The sequence below is a fragment of the Astatotilapia calliptera genome, chromosome 7 (assembly GCF_900246225.1).
Source record: "Astatotilapia calliptera chromosome 7, fAstCal1.2, whole genome shotgun sequence".
NCBI classification, from domain to species: Eukaryota; Metazoa; Chordata; class Actinopteri; order Cichliformes; family Cichlidae; genus Astatotilapia; species Astatotilapia calliptera.
This window is the reverse complement of record NC_039308.1, coordinates 32,323,310-32,345,091: the sequence shown is the minus strand read 5'-3', so window position 1 is coordinate 32,345,091 and position 21,782 is coordinate 32,323,310. Positions and strand designations below refer to the sequence as shown.

Sequence of the window (21,782 nt, the reverse complement as noted above, 5' to 3'; positions counted from 1 at the left end):
CACAGACCCAAACCATAACAGAGCTTCCACCATGTTTTAGAGATGGCTGTACTGTTTGCCTATTTCCTGAAATCCTTTGTATATACAGATGATCATTTGAGCAACAATTTTTACATTTTGATTCATTACTCCATCATATCTGTTGTCACCAATTTCCAGTCTAGTTCTTGTGTAATTTAGCATACCTCTGGCTTTACAGCCATCCACCCACTGAGGCCGTTTCTAATGAGCCTTCAGCTAACAGTAGATGGATCAACTGAAGGGCTAGATGCATCTCACAGATTCTGTCAGATCCATCTATTCTCTGCTGCTCATCCTTATCAGGGTTGCAGGGGTAGCTCCCATAGGACTGGTGCAGGGTACACCCTGGCCAGGTATGGATATGCCAAGTTTTCAGCTAGTAGCTGTTTGGGAATCACCTTGTTGATGCAAAAAGTACTATTTAATGCATTCCACACTGTGTCATCTTTGGCAGTTTTCATGAATTGAGCTCAAGAAATGGGAAAAAAGATGTGTTTTTGTAACAATCTGACAGTAAAAAAAAAAAGGTGCATTCCCCTTTTTCTTTTGGGTGCTTGCTTTACTGCCTCCATCTTCCCTAGTCCCATTCTGTCACACCTCATATCCTCTTTCCCTACAACCATGTTTTTGTTTTTTGTGTCTTTGTTTCTTTCTTTCTTTTTTTTTTTTACATTTCCTTTCTTTCATTCTGACTTTTTTTGTTACTATGGTCTTCCTCTTTTCCTCCTTTCTGATAGCTTCATGCTCAACATCCTTTGTTCACTGTATCCACTGAACAAAGGGTGCACATGTCCAAAAAAAAAAATTCTGCCTTGCCTCTCTAACTGTCTGTAAATCACTCAACCTGAGCTGTCTCTCCGATGTACTCATTTCTAATCTTATCCATTCTGGTCACTGCCAGTGAAATATTAACATCTTCAGCTCTGCCACCTCCAGCTCTGCCTCCTGTCTTTTTGTCAGTGCCACCATCTCCAAACCATACATCACAGAAGGTGCCTGAAGAAACACTTTAAAACGGATTCTTTGTTGTCTGTTAATATTTGTGTCATTTGAGGTAGGTGTCTTCATTATGCTTGAATGATTTGTAGATCAGTGTTAAGTGGCTTAACAACCAAAATAGATTCCTCTGAAATGTGTCAGGTATAAAGACTGGACTGAAAAAACAAAACAAAACAGCCAATGTCCAAATGAAAATTTAGAAATACCTTCAGAAAGTCTGGAGAACTATTGCTCAAGATCATGGTCACTCTTTTAAAGAATCCTCACATATTGGAAGCAATGGAAACTATAAAGAAATGAGTGATGGCTCAAGAGTTTTGCACAGCACTGTACACGCTACTCCCCTTTACATTGTATTAAAAATTCCCTTTTACCTTTTTAAAAACTGAATTGAACACCTTTATTGTTATTAAATGAATACAACAAAATTGATATCTCCCTAGAGCGCACAGTAGTTCATTAACAAATAAAACAAATAAGGAATTTCATGTCTTTTGTGTTATTTTGTTAAATTGTGTCTTTAAGTTTGTGCAAACCTGTGCGGAGTATCAATAAGATCAATTTTCTTGCCTTTAAATATGGGAGGAAAAAAATTAAACCATGTGCAACGGTGCCCTCTTGTGGTCTCACCCTCCCTTGTATGTTGATTTAAGAGAAGTCCCGCCCCTGAGCACCATCATAACCAATCACTACTCAGATGTTGAGTTGAAGCTTTCAAGCTTTGGGTGCGTATGTTAAAATTATGCTCCTCACTATTGCCTGTCAGGTTTTCACTGGTCGCAACAAACGCTTTTGTTCAACCACTGAGTTTAGGCTAGGGTGGAAAGCGTTATCATTGTCGTCAATATCACCTTTTAAAAATGGCCAAGTTATGCACGACGTGGTTAGAAGAGAATAAAATGCCTGAAGTATAAGCTCAGGGCTAATATTTCCCCATGTAGTTCGCCTCGAGTAACTGTTCTTCCAGCTAAATCAGTGCCACGCTCCTCCAACGTCCAAGGTTGATAATTAGCCCTATAATTATCAGAAAATTCAGCTTTTCTTTTTATTGGAGAAATGAGTGTAGCAGTGTAACTGCGTCGGAATTAACCTGTCAACATAATGTAGCTGAAAGTGGTCGGAGTGTGGGTTTTTTAGGTTTGCTTTAACTAGAGAATAAGGAGTTAGTGATAGTAACGATAACTAAGTTCTAAAACTGGCAGTGACTACTGTAGAACTAGCTTACATTTACTAACGGTTTACTCTCAACGTTACTCTAACAGCGACGAACCGTGAAGTGAGCTGTTTAACCGTTTTCTAAAACCCCCAGAACCCTGTTTACTGATGGCGGTTTGTTGTGGTGTGTGTGCCATGGTGACACAGGGGTGGGTCTTTTCTCCTCTTTAGTTTTGCTGTTTTCAAGGCAACCGACCCATGCTGTGAAATCTGCCCATCATGAAATCCCTCAAGTCTTTTTGGTCATCTCATCTCCAGTATCGACCCATTACTGTGTTTGTACGAGGTAAGTTGTAATGTAATGCTGTTAGATTTCTTCACAACGGTGGTTCTTGCTCTGTGGCTCCCACAGCCCACCAGACTGGCTGGTAGTACTTGGTTGTTTGTATATCTGAACAAGTTTTTTCTTTATAGTACTGGAAGTCCTTGTTGTAAAGCAGAGGTGGTTAGGGGGGAAAGGATATTGATGCTGCCTGAAACTGTGGATCAAAGGAAGACTGTAGATTTCTTACCTGGCTTTCCCAAGGCACGAAGTTATGTTTTTACAGTATCTCTACAGAATCAGCTCCTTTTGGCAGCACTGATATTTGGGATACAGTGAACAGCAAAGTGGGGTGATTCCATGCAAAATCAGTTGCTCCTCCCAGTTGAATTCTCACAATTAGCTGTTGTTTTTAACATCCACTAGAAGTGTCACCACCTGAACCCAAACTTTAGTTGTTTTTTTTTTTCTGTAACTGAAGTTTAACCTTAATGTCATGGAATATATGATAGTGTTAATACTGAAAGTGCGTTCATTTAGTCTCATTGACATAGAGTAACAGAAACAAGGATTGGTACACTGGATGTTGTATCTTTTTATCTGATAATTCAATCGTGGAAATTTTAAAAGTATATTTTGGGTAAACTTCCATAGATCATATCACCATGTGCACGGTGGCTGGTTCAAACATGTTTCATTTTTGCCTAGATTTTTAATGCAGGATTACGTTCTTGCTGTGTTTAGGCAATAGCAAATTCTTTGTTAGGTATATAAAGCCATAATCATGGTTAGGGTTCAAATACACTAATTGACTTTTCATTCAGAGCTCTGTTTTCCAGTTTGCCATGGTGACATGCCCCCTCTTTGTCCTCTCTCTGTCCCCTCTTTTGAATGAAAGAAGTGTTGATGCCGTGAAGTATACTTCCTATTGTTTGCTCTGAGGCCAGGCTGGAAGAAACCAATAAAAAAGGCAGTGGTTCCTCTCTGACCTCTCAGTACCATCTGCACCAGTATGTGCTTTAAGTTCTTTGGGGAGAGGTCTTTTGTCTGTTCCTGGGGTTAGACTGAAAACTAAAGAGGCCAGAGCATTTTTTTAATCAAGGCTATGAAATCAGTTGGTTCAGTCAGTTCTTTTAAGTCACATTTCAAAATATACTTGTATAAGAAAAGCCTTACCTGATTTTACTTGATCTTAAGTCCCTTAACATTTGAATTCTGTAATTATTGCTGTTATTATTATTAACATATACTGCTATACAGCTATACTGTACTGTGATTTCTTAACAGTTGGTTTTTAGCACTGCATATTATTATCATTTTGCAAACCTTAGAGACACTGAACAGCAAGTTAACAGCACTACTGGGGTGATGTGGCTTAGGCTGTAGAGTGGGCCGTCTACTAATGGGAAGGTCAGTTGTTCGCTCCGGGGCTATTCCAGTCTGCATCTAGATGTGTCCTTGAATCCCAAATTATGCACTCCTTTCAGAGTGTGTGTGTGTGTGTGTGTGTGATAAAAGTGTTTCAGTCTGTTCATGGGTTTAGCTTGTAGTGTAAAAAAGCCCTAAAAAAAAGTGTTTAGTAAGTGTAGATGAAAATTATACATGCACCAGTCTATTTACCCTTTTGTTCTGCCAGAGGAAGCTGAAAATGTTGTTAGTATGTCAATATTATTGAACTCAGAGTCCGCTGGGAGTATGAAGTAAGAAGGTGCATAAAGATGGAAAACATTGTAACGTACAGGTTACGTGCAGGTAAGGCAGAGTATTGAGGCTGGATAGTCAAAAGCACATGGTCAAAATTAGGTCCAGACTTGTTGCCAGTTCTGCCAAAAAAAAAATCGCCTTTTTGCTTACAAAAGTTGCCAATGTTTTGCTCAATGAATGACAGCGTATTTTGACACTGCACAATTTAGTCAACCAGTCAACAGTCATTGTGGGCAGTGTATTATAATCTCATAGGAAGAAGTTTCCTAGTTCAAACCCCAGCTGGTGTCCTTCTGCGTAGAGTTTGCCTGTTTTCCCTGCCTTTTTGAATTTCCTCTTGGTACTTTTGCTTCTTCCTACGGTCCAAAGACATGCTTTGGTTAGGTTAATTAGCACTTTTAAAGCACTGAATGAATGTATTGTTAAATATGGCTTGTAGTCTAAAGTCCAATGCCAGAGCATTCCAGTTCAGTAGTATTTAAAATAACAGTAAAAATATTAAATCACTCTCTTGAGCGGCTCCTTCTGCATATTCATCCTGTGTCCTCAGTGCTCCCTGTGCCTCCTAAGGAGATTAGCTGCCATATCTTATTCACTAGGCGTTCCTAAACAGATCGGTGCTCTGTGGGGCAGCTCCACCTACACTTCTGTTCACTGTGTGCTCAAAATTCAGCAAGTGTCACTCTGTGAAAACATATATATTCCCTGTTGATTTTATGACAGCTTTTCTTCTTCTGTTCTCTCCTCTTCCTCCGTATCATCTATCCTTTTTTTCTCTCACGCTGTCATTCCTCATCTCTGTCCTTCCCGAACATCCAGCTTACCGGTGCATCATACATGTATTCTTGGCTTGCCTCACCATCTGGTTGTGATTAGTTTGTCTGTAGCACAGAGTTTTTTCAGTCTCGTGTTCTGCATGATGATTATTGTCTCTTTACAATCGGTGAAGCCCCCTGTCAGGGATTTAGAGCAGCTTACCCCCCCCCCCCCCAAATCTGGCAGCTGAGTTAAATACTTAGTTCTCCTGGGCATGAACATGGAGTTATGAGCAGAGTAACAGGTGAGTTCTTTTTGTGCTTCTTTTTCCTCACCAAAATGAAGCTCCTATAGATACAGATAATGTAAAAGCTTCTGAATTTAGGAATTACATTTTATGCTGTCTTACCTCATTTTAATTTTATTATTGTTTCCTCCCATTACATGGATAATTATCCTGGAAGCTCTGTATCTTTTTAGTTTACTTTTCTGGGCTGACTGCATGATTAGTTGAATTATTAAAATTCATAATAATTGTATTTCGACCTCAGTCCTCAGTAGGAAATGTGTTCTTTTAATAATATTCCCCACCTTCTATTTCTCCAAAATGGTTGTGACTAAAGATCTTTATCTGTTCATCGTCTCTCTACTGACATTTGTGATGAGGTAGCAGGTAAAGTTTTTCTGATGATTCTTTCATGTAGAACCTTTTTGTACATAAATGCTGCATGAAAGGAGAGCTGTTGCTACTGTGTCAGCTAAACCGTCCTCCAAGCACTTTGCAGTCACATCAGGGTTTTTGCTTTATCTTTCTTCCCAGTGAATGTGCAAATCTTTCTTGACATCCACAGTTTTATTTCTACATCACATTTCAGACACTTTAAACTGCAAGCTATTGCTAAAGCATCAGTAAGCTTGACTTTCACATACAGTTTTATTAAAAAATGAACAAAAATGTAATTTGACCACATGTTTGCATGGCTTAAATAATAGAATCTCATTTTGTGTGTAAAATCTTTGGTGAAGAAATTTTTATTATGGCTATGAATCTATTAAAATAAAATGAGCACTAAACTGTCAGGTGATACATATATTTGCATCACATTAATTTGTGGCTTGTGCAGTTTCACTTCAGCAACAGCCTGGTGGGGATTTGGTCCTCATTTGCCTGAAAATTCGTGTTTGTCCAAGAAGGAAGAAACCTTAGAAATAATACCATAATTACACTGTGCGCTCTAAGCAATTCTATTCTGAAATGACTGTTGTTGTAAACCTACCTCTCATGTTGTTTATGCGCAGAGCTGCGTGCTCTTGTTCCTTGTGGTCTAGTTTAAATGCATGGTGAGTTTGCCATGTTGGCCTGTGTGGAGAGTCGCCAGTGATTTGTGTATGAAAGGGCTCAGCGTGATGCGAGTCTGTGCATGCGCGTCTGTGGGTAAATCTGAGTGTGTTTGTGTGTAACGTTTGTATGTTAGTTAAGAGATGAAAGAAGCACCAGGCTTCATAATCTTCTTTTGGTAATCTGGGATATTGATGAAAGAAGCAACCAACCATGGTTACCACTTTTCTTAATGGAAATGTGAGTGCTGTAGAGTGTGTACTTTACTTGCGCTTTGTTTTAAAATGTTAATTGCAAGACTTTGCTTCTGTCATTGATGCATGTTAAAGTCCATGACCCAGTATGCAGTTGTTATTTCCTGACCTGCTGGCTCAAAACCAAAATAATCAAGCTACATCATCATTATGAAATAGCTGTTCTGTAAGTGGAAGTGGAAGTAAGTGATAATTACACAGTGTGACTTTGCTGCTCAAGCAATCAAATCCAAATAGCTTAAAGTTTAAATATGCATGGTCTTGATGTTCTTTGAGACCTGTTGGCAATTAGGAGGACTGCACCACCAAGTTGAACTCAGTTCTGCTCAGTATTAATTGTATCTTTTTATAAGCTTATTGTTTTGGACCTCCACAACGGTCCCAGTTTCTCACGTGGCCCCTTGGGAAAATTAATTGCCCACCCTTGCTCTAGCACATTGAAATGCAGCTTTGGGAGTGAGCCACTGGCTGTATAGCTGTCAGAGATGTTTAACTGCACACTCTGAAAACACAACTTGAGCTCATGTTGTGGAGTTGCTATAGTGAGTGTTGCAGCTCCAAGCTAATTCTTGGGAGACTTGCTATGTGACATTTTGAACTAGCAGACTAATCGAGGATCTGTTACCTGTATACTGTGTTTGTTTCCTGTGAGTTAAGCAACTGAGATGAATTCAGTAGTGTGTGTAAAAGCTGTACGGTGTGAGCAGATGGTACAGGATTTGAGCAGGGGGCAATAAAAAGAATTCTAAATCAGTGGTGTAAACACAAAGTTCATGTCGCCTTAGAAACCGGTCCATACGTGCTGCATTGTAAATATTCTCATGATATCCTTAAATATCACGAGTCAGTGTTTGAACTGCACATTTTCAAAGGAAATAGTCAGTCAACTAAGCTTTAAATAATCAGGAGCCTTTTCTTAAAGGTAGCAGCATCTAGCTGGTAGATTATATGTGTATTCCAATTCTGTCATCTATGATTACATTTATGAACATTTTTAATTATGTATATAGTAAAGGTATTAAGTTTTGAATTTACTGATTATTATTATCCTGGTCAAGTCTGTTTGTGTTTTATTGTCTCAGAGTTTGATCAGTGTTAAAACAGAGTAAAAAAAGTCGTGTAGATGGCATTAAAAGCTCTCTCCAATGAGTTTGACTGTATTGTTTAGTACAATGCAAATAAAATAAAATACAAGCACTGATAAAGAGAACAGAAAAGCTTTTAGACTGAAGGATTAGACAATTTAGAACTTTAATTTTTGTTTTTTGTTTATTTTAATTGGAAATAATTGCCGTTACCTAAACCAAGCAAGTAAGCAAATAAAGAGTGTTGTAATTTCTTTCTTTTTTCATGGCTTTATTGTGTTTGTTATGTCTAGGATGTTTTTTGTTTGTTTGTTTGTTTTTTATCTGTGACATGATTTTTTTTTTTTTTTGTTAAATTATTTCAATGGAAAATAGATTAGGAATTGGGGTTAGCCTCAAATCTTCTGCATTAACAAATCGTGCTACTCAAGGTGTGTTAACCTTGATTCATTGCAAAGTGTTACATGTAGTGAAATAAGTATCGGTTGCTTGTTTGTGTTTCAGGTATTGCATCCAAATGCTTCCTGTTCCTCAGCACTGAAGAGTAATCACTGAGTCTGTAGCTGTTACCTCTGGACTGCCACCAGCTCAATGACTTCTACCGCAATTTGTAAACTTCCTCCACCATGGTTTTGAAAGTGGCTACAGAGCCAAAGAAACTAAAAAAGATGCTAAAGGTTCCCAGGCCTGGCTGAAACAGTAACTGAAGTCAAAACAAAGAACTGAGGGAGGCTGCAAGGTGAATGGAAACAAGACAGAACACCACAGCAGGGGTTCTGTTCTGGACCCCTGCCTCGGTCCACTCCTCACCTAATAGCACTGCTATATCAGAGGATGAGTGGGATGAAGAGGATGAAGAACAGGCAGAAGAAGAGGATGACTTTTTTAGTCAAATGGATGAGAATGGTATCATTGGACTGTCAGAGGCACTTGAAAATGTGGAATTGGAGGAATGCAATTCAGATGGGTGCCCTGGATCCCTCACCCCAGAGGAGGCAGATTATAGTGTGGCTGAGAGGGACACACCGTCTGAGGAGATGATCTACAAGCTGAGTAAGCATCTGTCGCACCATAAACCAACAGAAGAAGATACAGGAAAACTGTCATCCTGTGAGCATTCATTTATAATTTATTAACTTTTTTCTTGACCTTCATTTCTTAGTTTTCCACTCTAAAGCACTTGAATACACCTAATTCTGAGACCTGTTTGAATAACAATTGAATAATTGTTTTCATTTTTTTTGTTTTCTCATATTTTATATTTTCTAAAACCTAAAAATAATATGCTTAAGATGATAGAAAACAAACAAATCCTGACAACTGAAAAATGTAAATTCTGTCTTTGTTCTCGAGATACTAATTATTTTGTCATCAGGTGATTAAAAGAGGTCCCTGCTTGTTTGGTTCTACTGTAGAGAGTAATTTACAATTGTAAAATCTTTACAAATACACACAAAATTTTGCCTGTCTCCCCGTCATATTAGTCTCTTTGGGCAATTTTGAGAAGTCAAAACAAAACGGGATTTAGCCAAATCTAGTGAGTAGGATTGTGGTGAACACTGACATTGTTCAGAATATTTTCCTTACACACCTTGACACATAACAGTAACACTTTTAAAAGGTCATCGTGAACAACCGAGTGAATCTTGAATAATGGCATGGATCCCCTTGGTTCTACTCCTCACATTATGTGCAACCTTGGGCTTTAGACAATAAGGAACAAACAAGCAGTTTAGTACAGAGTTGTGGTCTGAGACAAAGCTCTCATCACTACTGATCCGTGAACCTGTCTAAAGCAGAGAAAGCTAAAAAATTGCAGAAGCGCTGGCGAGGTTTTTGGGGAGGAGGGGTCCCCAACATGATGACCTTAAGGGAAACTGCCAAATTTAAAATAAGTTTGGTTGTTGATGGCTGGAGTCATGGAACTGATTGCGCTTGAAGACCAAAGATGGTGCACATTTGTGTGATTCATTAAAACTACACAGTCCTTTGTTGCGCAACACATTTTTTGCTTCCTTATTATTTTTTCATGCCTTCTTCTTTTTGTAATTATAGATGAGTTAAAAACGTGGTCAGAGGATATGGAGGTGAGGCGGAGAATGGAGGAGCAGGTAGCAGAGCATCTTTCTGAGTGGAACAAACACCACGACACGACGAATGATGACAAAGATGGAGAAGAGAGAGGGAGGAGTGATTGGAGTAAAAAGAAATTTGAGCACACTAGAACATCAGGGGAGCTTGGAAGAAAGCTGGCAGGACTCGCTGAAGGATATCGTGATAAAGAAGAGAAAAAAGAGATCAGCTCAGGACAATCTTCTAGCGTTCAGCTGCATGCTGTGGACAGTGTCTCCTGTCCAGCCTCCCGTTCTGCCTTACCCCATCGTCTGCATTTCACTGCCGAGGAATTAAATACTGCCCCAGGAATTGAAGCTGAAACCTTTCCAGAAATAAGCTTTACAGAAAGTTTTCAAGAGTCTAACAGTAGCCACGTGAGCCTCAACTCCAGTCCTCGCTGTCCCGAGATAAAGCTCAGGGCTTCGCCTCAGCCAGCAGCATTGTTTTCTGAACAGGTCATCTCAAATCATTACAGGAGATTAAGTAATGGCCCTGGAAAAGAATCAGGAAAGAGAGATAAGGAGCATAGTCACCCCACTCCCACACCAAGAAAGATAAGGAAGCACTCTCCTGAGGCTGCATATTCAAGAACTCATTCCCCCGGCACAGTCAGGCCCAACAAACAACAGAACACACGTCGTGACAGGGACGTGGTAACGCCTAGAACCAGGAGCAATGCTGTTGCAGAGGACGAATCTAGGTAAAACACATTTTATTAACCATTTTATTTGGGCTTTCTTTTTGCTCTTTTCTATTTTCATACATCACAATTCTCTTTTTCCAGAAAGGGGCCTCTGAGTTACCACACACCAGACTTCTCGAAGGTCGAACCCAGAGTTCATTTTCCCAAAGGCGGTTACAAGCCCCCCAAGAGCAGGTCCTCGTTAACGAGGAAGTCCTTATCACCCGAGCCACCTATAGTCTTCAAATCCCCTGCTGATATAGTGAAAGAAGTCCTACTGAACACCGCTGGTGAATCTCCTACCTCGCCAGATTCTGACGGACAGGCAACCAGTGCAATCAACGCTATTGTGCCTCAGGAGTTCAGATGCCACCAGCAGGCCACCACACTGGTCAATCAGCTTCAGGTACTAGTAGAGACTAAGAGGTATTTCAGTTTGGAAGAGTTCTCTGTAAAATTACTTTAAACCACTAAAGTTGATTGAGATGGACAGAAGATATCTAACTTGTCCCAGTATTAAAATCAAAGTTGTAGTAATGATGGCTGCATTCTGCTTAGGGGAGGTTCTATTTCTGTGAATACAGGTTCACTGACAGGGTCTGCTGGGACACGTAATTGAAGCTTCAGTAATAAGATCTGTGCTTTTTGTACTATAACAAGTCAAAATGTCATGAAGAAGTCTGAGTTTTTCCAGGTTAGTGTGAATGCCAATACTGACTGGACTTAAAGTACGAGCTTTCATTTCAAAAGGCGAAAACGTCACACAGGACGCACTTAGAATTTAATAATGTGTGAACATCAAACATGGATATGCCAGAAGGGACTAATATATTTAGAAAAAGTCTCATCTCAGCTCCCAGCTCAAGGTTTTAAAATGGGAAAAATAGGGGAAACGCATTTAAACACATGGCACATGAGACTCGTAGTTTTAGGGTGCCCCACTTTATTTCCTCTTTGTTTTAGTGTCACGGTTCAAATCAAACTCATCACAGTGGTGGAATCTGAATAATGGAGACATTTTGTTCATTTTTTTATTGAACGTGAAAATAAGACACTGATTTCTCTTCACTTAGTTTTAACTATAATATAACAACAACATACAAATACATTTTCTAGAATGAATTTTGTTTAATATTATTACCCAGAATGTCACTGTCTGCTGTAGCGTTTCAGTTACTATACTGAAACTGAGCATTAAGACATCCATCCATTTATTTGGACAGCCAACAAAAGCAACAAAAGCAAATCCAAAACCAAAGTACACAGAGATATTTTGCCTGGCTGTCCTCATATGTTCAGCTTTTGTTTACGTTTGACAGCCTCACAGGATGAATTAGACTAAACTGGACCTAAATTCCGCTCCAGTCTTTTAGTCCTCTCTTTTATCGCCACCCCCATTTTTGCTTTATTCCCTTTCATTTTCATTTGTCTCACTTTTTTTTCCTCATGTCACATTTCTTTTGCACTGCTTCTCCTCACTTCCTTCTCCTTTATTTCCTCTGGCTGCAGGAAGACTACGACAGACTGCTGACTAAGTACGCTGAGGCAGAGAACACCATTGATCGTCTGCGTCTGGAAGCCAAGGTAGTTAATCTAGAGATCCAGCTATAATTTATCACCTTTTAATGGTGTGGATTGAAAAACAGTACATCTCACTATCATATGTAATTATTAGTGGTCTAACCATTAAGCCACTATAAAATATTAAAGTTAATACCAAACTTCAAAGTGATATACAACTTATTTACTTAAATTTTAGGCATTTATTGAATTTTTCTTGTCAACAAAGAGTAATTATGTGGCTTTCGATAGTTGAACAGCTGTGAAAGTACTTTCAAAGTAGAGCTTAAAATTTGAATCATTAGAATTATGAAATAAATTCATTATGTCACAACATTTATATGTCTATATTTCATTTTTGCAGGACAGAAATTTAGAGAATCAGCATCCCAGGTCCAGGCAGGCTCAGCGCATCATAGACAGAGCAGTATGTCATACAAATGATTACAAATCTCAGAAAAGTGGGATTTGAAATAAATACAGAAGAGGCAGGAGTAGTGCTGAAGTGTTCGGAATTGGGTCATTTAAAGATTTGGTGGCTCATTTCTGTTTGTGCTGCAGCGCTTCACATTCAGCACTAATTGAAATCAGCTTACTGAACTCCTCACCTCCATTTTCTCCCATCTCATTCATTACAAACTGAACCACCATCTGTTCTATCCTCCCCTCACCCAGGCAGGGTGGGAGGAGTTCCTTTACAACAAAATTTGCAGATATTTGTTAGTAAGTATTTTTTTCTGATTAGACATATGTTCCAGTAGATTTACCTTTTGTAGCTGAGCTTATAACCAGTTTAATAAGAAATCTGACTGGTTCCAGTCTGATTGATGATCTGAATTTAGGTTTTAAGTGGGGTTTTTGTCTTTCTGATTAATCTCTGTTGTCTCTTAATTGTATATTAAAGTGTCCCTGTAGGTGCCATGCAGCTGTTTACTTTTGCAATATGTAGGCTGTGTATGTGTGGGGAAAGGGCCTTCTGAGAGCCGTTAAAGGTCATAAAGATTTACAGCTTTGAGTGACTGTCAAGCTCATTTTCACACTTTGGTTGGCTGATGACTGACTATGTTTAACTCATTTTTTTCCAAACTCTGTTATTCTCCCCTGCCCTTAATTACCTCAGTACCCTCCTTATGTGTTAGTCAGAATAGTTGTGAGGCCTTAGTGAAAGCTTACAACCTGTGGACACTAGATGGGAGTGTTTTCCTGCTGTGTGTATACTGTTTTTTAATCTGACTCGCTTCACATTTCTAGAATGAGAAATTAGAACAAACACTGATCAAAACCTGCTGAAGTCTCATTTTGTATGGGTAAAAGTACTATACAGTGAAACAGTGTGTCTCTTACAAAATGTAGAAGTCCACATACAGACAGGCTAGGTATTAATTATTGAGAACACGTTTGTTTTTGTTTTTCATGTTTCTTCCAGGTTAACCTGTACTCTGACCCACCAAATCCCGGCCACTGCGTGCAATCAGGACTAAACTGCGGTGCTTCAAAGTTGCTAAAATTTGATTTTCCTCAGGCTCAGAAACCCACGACAGATCAGGGTATCTTCATTTTATTTAATGGTTACTTCTTTGCTGCTAAATCTTGTATTAGTCAGTATCTTTAAACCGGGCAGCTTGCACCACAATTATCTGAATGGAGAAACGACTCTGCAGATATTTAGAATTTTTGGGTGAACTGTCTCTGGCTTTGATGATTGTATACAACAGGCATTGTGTGCATTTTCCTTCTAATCTGTTTGTCCATGTAACAGGAAGTTCAGCTACCGGTCCTACCGAACCAGGCTCTAAGCTTGGACAGCAGCTAGCCAATATTCTGTTCAGCCAGGCCGAAACATTTCTGCAGCAGGTAACTGGCCAATTAAATCTTTAGAGATGAGAATGATCCGATTTGCTGGCTGGTAATAATGGTCATTTAGGAAGTTAATCAATGATAAACCTTTTGATTTTTCATTCAGCTGCAGACGTTTGAGGATCTCCGTAAAAGCAAAAAACTTCAACCTTTTGAACAAACTGAGGTAAAAGCAACAAAAGCACAGCAGAATTCTCTAGGTTTTTAAACATCACATCTAATGGGAACATATATTGAATGGAATACATAAAAGTTCTTTCTTTTAGGGTATGGCTCAGCTTGCCGAGGGGCTCGAATCTTTGGAGAGGGGATACTTGTTGGCGAGGGATGAGCACAAACTCCTGCAGCAGCGAGGCATAGAAATCAGCCAGTTTGACCCAGAACGGTAATGTTGATGTCCAGCATTACATCTGAATACATTTTATATTTTGCATTTATGTGTGCTCATTACTCAGTTGTTTTGATTCATTTTTCTTTTTTAACATGTATGTTATGCATCAGGGAGTTAGAGGGGCTGATCTTTCAGTGTGGGCTGCGTACGGACGAGCTGAAGGAGCAGGTGGAACAGATGCAACCGGATCAGCCCACCTGGATTACTCCCCCCTCTCCACCTCCTCAACCAACCACACCATCTGCCCTCTCTGTGGATGTTGTAACCTTCACTCACCCACAGGTAGCAACAGCATCATTTTATTCTGTGTATGGCCGGGATTATTATGACTCTGTGAGCAGCGTGGGAAAATTGTAATAAACCTAGTCTGTGTGGAGGAGGTATGTGTTTTTAGTGCCCTTGTAGCACAGTGAGTGTAGGGAATTGCATTCATTCACACTCTAGTTACAAGGCAGACATCTGCAGAGTGGTTGATTACCACAAATCAGAAGGTCAGTGGTTAGATCCCAGCTCCTCCAGTGTACTGTTATATGGAACTGTCCTTAGGCAAAATGGAAAAAGCTGAAATTGCACCTGTGAGTGCTGTGAGTGTGTTATACATAACGTGTTTAACTGCTTAATGTGGTTTGTAGTGGAAAACTTGCATTTTTATTTCACAAAATTGGACTATTTTTGGTTTATGATGAAATCCCTGTTCAGGACAGGATCACAGCTTTACCAGACTTTATCTTGTCAATTACTTTTCTCTTTTTCTCTTTTGAGGTCCTGCCTGTGCCTCTGCTCTCTGGGGCAGCGGAAGCAGAAGTGAGCTCAGCCTGTAAAGAGAACGATGAAGAGAAGTCCGAGGGAGAGGATGAAGAAACTCTCTACCTCAATCCTCTGAAGGGCAAAATTAAAAGTGTTGCAGAGGACTTTACCATGGCAGTGAATCAGTGAGTAGCTATATTTAAATGCATCAATATCATGAAATCTGATAAATAAGGAGCCCTGCAGCTGGGACTTTTTAATTATTTAACTGTTTCTCCTCCATCTGTTTAGCTACCGAAGCATCAAGGAGCTTCCCAAACTTCTAGAGCGTAGCCTGAATGAAGCAGTTCTCTCCTCTCCTGCTTTAAGAACTAACATGCAGTCTGAACACAAGGACAGACAGGAAACTGGAAACAATGAAGTCTGGAAAACTCTCTCTCAGAGGTTAGTCTCAAAGTAAAAGGCAAGATGGTCTGCATTTTCACCAGCAGCAGTTTGTTTTTTCTATTGGACAAAAAATTGAGTAAAAAAAAATACACAATTGGGAGGAAGCTAATTTCTCCGACCACTGGACTAAATTCTCTCCAATTATCTGTTAACAGGAATGCACAGTCAGACCATCAGGGCTATTCTTCTGACGTGAACAAACAGCAAAACAGCAGGTCCAGTCCTCGCCCGGCCTCCAGCCGGCTCATGATGTTTCCTGTTTTTCGTCAGAGTAACATAAAGAGGGTAGAGGTGGGAAAGTCTCACAGCAGCAGTCTGAGTAGCCTCGGAGATGTAAAAGTGTCAGAGGTGAGGAGCTCCGAGGTTCAGGCTGGGGGCAGGAGAGTGTTTTCTCAGGTCAGTGATATTGATGGTCACTTATCCTGTATCAGTTCGAGTAAAACTGTTGCTTTATTATGGCCTGTATGGTGTATGGTTCTACCAAGCTTGAGTGAAAATGAGCTGATCATTTTTGGATTTGGAGCTGATAAATACTGAACAACAGTTAAATTTTACTAAAAGGAAGAACCTGGTTACATACACATATTGTTGGCACTATTAAAGCAACATACTGTCATATGTCTACACTGGCAGAATACTATTTATTGCATTAGCATTTTTAGCAAATTAGTTAGCTAGGTATAGCCTATTATATATTGTTTTACTCATGCATTTTCCTTGTGCTAATTAATATATTGTATATAATAATATTATTACTAACAAGCTGACAGATCAGCGCTAGTGATGTGCGATACCACTGATTTCCTTTCCGATCCGATACCAAGTAAAATTCAGGGTGGTATCGGCGATACTGATCCGATACCGATACTTTGTACAAAAACGTATTTTATTTATTGTATCTTTTATTGTATCTCAAATTACAGCTTCATAATGATTAAAGGGCATCAGATTACTTGTTCTTATCACTTAATAATGCACAATTATCATATAGAAATAAAAAAACTGAAGTTGTGCGCTATCGGAACATGTTGCCTGCCTGCAGCACTAAAGGACTCCGTGAGAGACGTCTGTCTCACCCTAGCAGCACCTGTCCCTCTCCTCCTCTTCACTTCGCCTCAACATAAGCTCGTCATATTCTGTGATTTGTTTTTGCATAGGCTTAGATTTAACAGTGTCAATTAATGACCAATCAGTGGTTTCTCTATGGGTGACTTCTTAAATACAGCTGATATATAAGTGCAAAATGCTCCCTATATCCTTGGACTAACTCAATCAGTGTATATGTGCACTATTTGAATTGCCTCTTTTTAACATGCCAAAGTTTAATTAGTTTCAAAGTAGCTAAAAAAATAAACTTTATTTAACAGCAGTCGCCTCAAGGTGGTTTATGCTATGAGATAAAGACCCTACAATAATACTAAAATATTTCTGTAATGATTAACAAAACACTTTATTTTACTAAAGATTTGACATATTCGTTGCAGCTGCCTAGTGTGATGATCAGTATTAATGTTGTATAACTTCTGTTTTGTAGGATGGTATCATCTCTCCAGAGACAGACAGCGGGTTTGTTGGTTCAGAGAGCAGCCGTCTAACTCCTGCAACTTCCAGTCCTCTCCACCAGAGGGCATTAGAGAGGTGAGTCCAACTCGGCCTCCCTTCCTCCATAGTGATTTACTGCACTAATAATTTCAGCTCAGGTGCCATCCCCCACCCCATAACACACACAACACATTCTGATGTGATTTTCTATTGTTTTAAAGTGATTGTTTTTTTTTCTTTGATTAAGTCTTCTGTGTTTTTGTTTTTGTCCATTATGGTGCAGCGGTGTTCCAGTGCCTCAGGAAGGAAGCACGAGTCTTCAGACAGGCCGAGTCTTTGCACCATCTCATTTTTCCTCACCGTTGCACAGTCATACAGCTAAAGACCTGATTATGAGCTCCCGACTTAGCCTCAGCCTCGACCAACCACAGAGATGCAGAAGGGCAGTGAGGAGACGCACCTCCTCCTGCTCTCCAAAGCGCTGTGTCAATCTGAGACAACAAAGGGTGGCGAGTGGCAGCAGTGAGTTTGGACTTGAAAGTGACGGCAGTGAGTTTCCAATTTGATTTACTTAGTAATCAGTAGTGCTCTCTCTCTCTTTTTGAGTATTTAAGCTGCTGACCTCCCCTTATTTCTACAGCTCGCATTGACTCTGAAGGTGAAAAGACTGACCAGTACAGCAAATCTATCAATTTCCTCGACAGCTCACACTCAAGCTCTTCCACCACTACTCAGCACCACCTTTGCGATTCTCCACGAGCAAGGAGTTCCAGTCAGAACTGCATGTGAGTGTCTGGATGGGACTTGAAGCAAACAAGTCAACAGTACAAGTGGAGAATGTCCCAGAAACACAAAGCTCTGAGAGTGAGGCAGTAGATAGTCACTCTACAGTGTCGCTGTGAATCCTAATGATTTCTGATGAATGACAATAACTGTTGCTACAATAATGCAGTAACATGATCACGCCAAAAACTAGTTGTAATGTTTTTATTATAATTTTCTTTTATGTATTTTATTACAGAATCGCCTGCTGTTGAATCAGGTTGTATATTAGGAGCTTCTGTTTCCTGCACGGTGTGGTGTTTCTTGTTTCTTTTCAGAATGCGAGTGCACCTACATCAATATTTGCCATCCATTTTTTACCAGCTGAATGGTTTAGTTGCATATTTTCCACAGTAAAGCATTTTAGAGGTCACGTCACAATATTTGGCCACAAAACTTGGTGTGGTATGATAGTGCATTAGTTCAAGCTTACATATGAACTGCAAAGGTGGATTATTTTGTAAAGATCCTTTTTCTGTTTTCCTCTAGTGATGCAGTCCAGATACTGCAGGCTGAGGTAACCAAACTGAAGGAGAGACTAGAAGATAGTCTGAGAAACAAGAAGCCTATCAGCTCTATTAGATCAGCTCCATCAACTCAGGATAACAGCTCTAATCAAAGCTCCTCTTCATCTTGCTTCAGGTTGTTTTTGTTTTTTTTCTTTTCAATGCTCCACATAAAACCACAGAGTCAGTCTACTGTGATGGATTATACAGTCACTTGTCTTTGCTGCCAAGTAGGAGCACTAAAAACCTGATTTGTGTTTGCTTGCTTTGGGTGATATTCCCAAATTTTTCAAATTATTCCAGATGTCTAACAACATCTGGAATTTATGACTTTTTATCTGATGTGCTGCACTTTTGACTCTGTCTAGAAAGGTGCTGTATAAATAAAGTTTTATTTATTTATTTAATAATAATAATTGTGGATGCATAATGAACTATGTGATCTTATATTCTACGGCCTGATTTGGAAATTTCATAGTTATGTCACAAGTGAAGTTTTAAGCATTTATAGCAGACTTGCTTTTTGTTGCTTGCTGTTAATTTAGTTTTCTTCCACTTCTCAGGTCTAGAGAGCAGCGGAGTGATGTCAGTGCAGGGAAAAGAGAAACACAGATGGTGGACGAGGTTACGGAGGAGTCCACACAGAGACGAATAGCCAGGAGAAAATCTGCTCTAAACCAACAAGAGCCACAACATGATTACTGTGAGTTCATCGTGATTAACAAATGATCATTAAAATCAAGGAGGGAGACGGAGTGATACCAGTTTATTCATTTCATTTAGCCATTATGAAAGCTTGTATGGTCAAACCGAAGCATGTTCACTCACAGGGACTAACAGTGTCGTCTCCTTTAAGGTTCTCATCCTGTTTTTGATTCTGAAGCCTGTTATGCTCATTAACTCCTATTTTTAATGGCAAGCCCTATCACTTATTGAGTCAGTGTTTTATTTTCAGTGACAAGATCGGCGCTGCAGCCCTGTGCACCACAGCCTCAGGTGTCCAGATGCACTCAAACATCTGCAGCACTAGACAGCTGCTCTTCCCACACAACTACTGTCTACAGCAGGCGAACACAGCACAGTAAGAACACCTACCACACCACTGGAGACACAAAGACAAATTCAGTCAAATACAGCTTCAGAAATTTGAAATTGCAGTGGGACCTGTTCAGACATGTTAAATAAATCCATGTAGGTTCTCAGTCATCTACACTGCAGTCTTGAGGGTTTGAGCTGAGGGAAACCTCTCTCTGTATTGCAGGGAAGCATCCTGTTGTTTCTGTGTCTGAAAAAGGAGATGAACCTGACAGCAGAAGAAGTCAAGCTCCTGTTTGTTCTCAGTGTTTGTCATTTCACAGAGCATCCCCTGAACGTGAGAATGAATGCCTGGATAAACATGTTTGCTAGCAAAGAGGGCAGAATCCAAGTGTCTGAAGTGCACTTTGGTTAAAAACATCTTTAATTTAATGTTAAAGCTTTATCTGGATTAATTTTATGGTTTGAATGAGTCGATCAGCCTCCATAAAGCCTCTTCTATGATGTCTCTGTACTGTCAGGACCAGCTGGTGGCGGTAGAGAGATGCTCCATTCCTCCACTTGCTGCCATCAATGTCCTCTCTGCGGACGCCTCGAATCATACAAAGTCATTAAGCCAGGTTAGAGACCATGAGATGCGTTTCAGATGCACAGAGCACTGAGGTTTAAATCCTTATCAGAAGAAGGATGTACTGTTATCTTTGTGTGGCTAATCCATTATTTCACCACACAAAAACAAGAGTTTAGTTGTGTGGAAATTTATGCCCGATTTCCACTTGACTCATAAATTTAGTCTGCAGTAAATGAAATGAGTGCAATTATTTTAAGTGTTAATGGAGCTCCTGGCCTGCTCTGTGGTTCGCAGACAGTCACAGACTCTCCGACACTTCCACACACATAAAGTACCAGCCAGCCGAGTCCCCTGATGGAGCAGTGGGGAGCAGGTTCTTTGCATCTGCAGCTCCACCTGCACTGCTGCAGTGCATGCCAGTGTGCCCTCCACCACTCCTGTAAGTGCGCTGGTCTCATAGCTCACACACTCATCTGACACAGTATGCAAAAATCCTAAAAGCCTAAAATTTTCATTTTCTGCTTCTTTTTTTGTTTTGTTTCCCAGACTTTTAGATTAACATGCAAATAACAGATTTCATTTATATATCGTTATTTTCTATTTAATTTTAAATTTAAAGATGACAAACTGTGTCCAGAATCCACACAGCATTATCGCCTCAGTCTAAAAACACAGAAGGAAGATTTTGCTGGCTTGACTGGCCAGGTCGTTCCCTAAGTGCACATGGCTGCGCTGAAGGGAGGTTTTCCCTCTCAGCTGAGAGGTTTGCTGGATGAGGATTTGGGGCAAAATAGTGCAAGTTATGTGCAGTTTATTGAACAGTTTCTGATACATAAGATTTTTCATATATAGTTTTGAGAGAATGTTACATAGAAACATCTTGTTCTGTCCTGATCCTTACTTACTTTTTACCATCTCCTCAGGTTGTACTCGTCCCCCCTCTACGTCTCTCCTAACAGAACTCCGATGTCTGCCGAGGTCACTGGTCCTGGGGAGGTGAGGAGGAGGACGAAAAGACGCTCACTGTCTGTTGACAGGGAGCGCTCGTTGGACAGCTCACTGAACAAAGCCATCAGAGCAGCTCGACACATGAAACACACCTCCAGGCACATGGCTGGCTCGTTGGCATCTGGACTGCAGTACCAGGAGCTGCTCACTCAGTCCTGCAGCTACTAGTGTGAACTGTCATCACAGGCACTAAGACTGAGAGTCATTAACTCAAAAGCAGCTGCAGAACGAGGCACGAGCCAAAAGAACTGAGTCGGACCAAAGTGAATATCTCAAATCCTCTTTGTAAGTTTTCTTTGCTGATGTTTTCAAAGATAGTTCTCTCCCCCGCCCTGCTCAGGTGGCCAAAGCATGTATTTTTATCTGCTGGTAAACATTACAATAACTCTGTTTACACTATTATGTCTTATAGATCATATTTATTTTCAAACCTATGACGTACTACAGAGACCTGTATATTCTCATGAATTAGTTCTGCACTTTGAGCCATTTCTTGATCATGTGACACTAGTTTTCAGAAATCTGAAATTAACCTCAGTCTTATTTTAGTCGCTGTAGAAATTCATTTTCTGATGATGTAGAAACTCTTTCTGCTGTAAATGAAATGCACTCATGAGCCATGAGCTCAGTTTTAGATGGTCATTCTTCAAACCATAATCATTTGATGTACCAAGGGCCTCAGATGCTGGATATCAAAGGTTTTTTTTGTCTGTATAGATGATATATTTTAAAATGCGATGTTCTAGATATGCTTTTTGTACTTTGTTTTTTTTATTTATTGCTCATTTGTGCCGATGTCGATCCAACGTCATTTTCACTACTCCGTAATGAAAAAAAAAAAAAGAATGACTGTGTGTTGTTGTT

At 39.8% G+C, this 21,782-nt stretch overlaps 1 protein-coding gene across 5 annotated transcripts; it reads left to right on the top strand.

Annotated features, from left to right (window-relative positions):
• Positions 1 to 1,760: 1,760 nt before the first annotated feature.
• Positions 1,761 to 21,759, top strand: akna (AT-hook transcription factor). 5 transcript variants are annotated; one of them, XM_026174371.1, is made up of 25 exons: positions 1,762 to 2,020; positions 2,407 to 2,521; positions 8,140 to 8,745; positions 9,691 to 10,450; positions 10,535 to 10,838; positions 11,942 to 12,016; positions 12,357 to 12,419; positions 13,419 to 13,539; positions 13,752 to 13,846; positions 13,956 to 14,015; positions 14,116 to 14,234; positions 14,351 to 14,522; positions 15,003 to 15,172; positions 15,279 to 15,431; positions 15,590 to 15,830; positions 16,969 to 17,072; positions 17,260 to 17,525; positions 17,617 to 17,761; positions 18,288 to 18,440; positions 18,868 to 19,007; positions 19,260 to 19,385; positions 19,566 to 19,676; positions 19,861 to 19,959; positions 20,205 to 20,349; positions 20,834 to 21,759. In XM_026174371.1, exons 3-25 carry the CDS (start codon positions 8,379 to 8,381, stop codon positions 21,084 to 21,086), a joined length of 4,242 nt encoding a protein of 1,413 aa, XP_026030156.1. In that variant the 5' UTR covers positions 1,762 to 2,020; positions 2,407 to 2,521; positions 8,140 to 8,378; the 3' UTR covers positions 21,087 to 21,759. The 5 variants fall into 5 exon arrangements, with proteins under 5 accessions (XP_026030160.1, XP_026030156.1, XP_026030158.1 ...); XM_026174375.1 differs by having other exon boundaries at positions 1,761 to 2,521; positions 20,530 to 20,874; XM_026174373.1 differs by having other exon boundaries at positions 1,762 to 2,521; positions 8,140 to 8,688.
• The last annotated feature ends 23 nt before the right edge of the window (positions 21,760 to 21,782 follow it).

Coding starts and splice junctions, on each gene's coding strand:
- akna (XM_026174371.1), top strand. CDS start 8,379: ATGGAAACAAGACAGAACACCACAGCAGGGGTTCTGTTCTGGACCCCT. Junction 12,017..12,356: donor GTCTGCGTCTGGAAGCCAAG/GTAGTTAATCTA, acceptor TCATTTTTGCAG/GACAGAAATTTAGAGAATCA. Junction 17,526..17,616: donor TGGACTTGAAAGTGACGGCA/GTGAGTTTCCAA, acceptor TTATTTCTACAG/CTCGCATTGACTCTGAAGGT.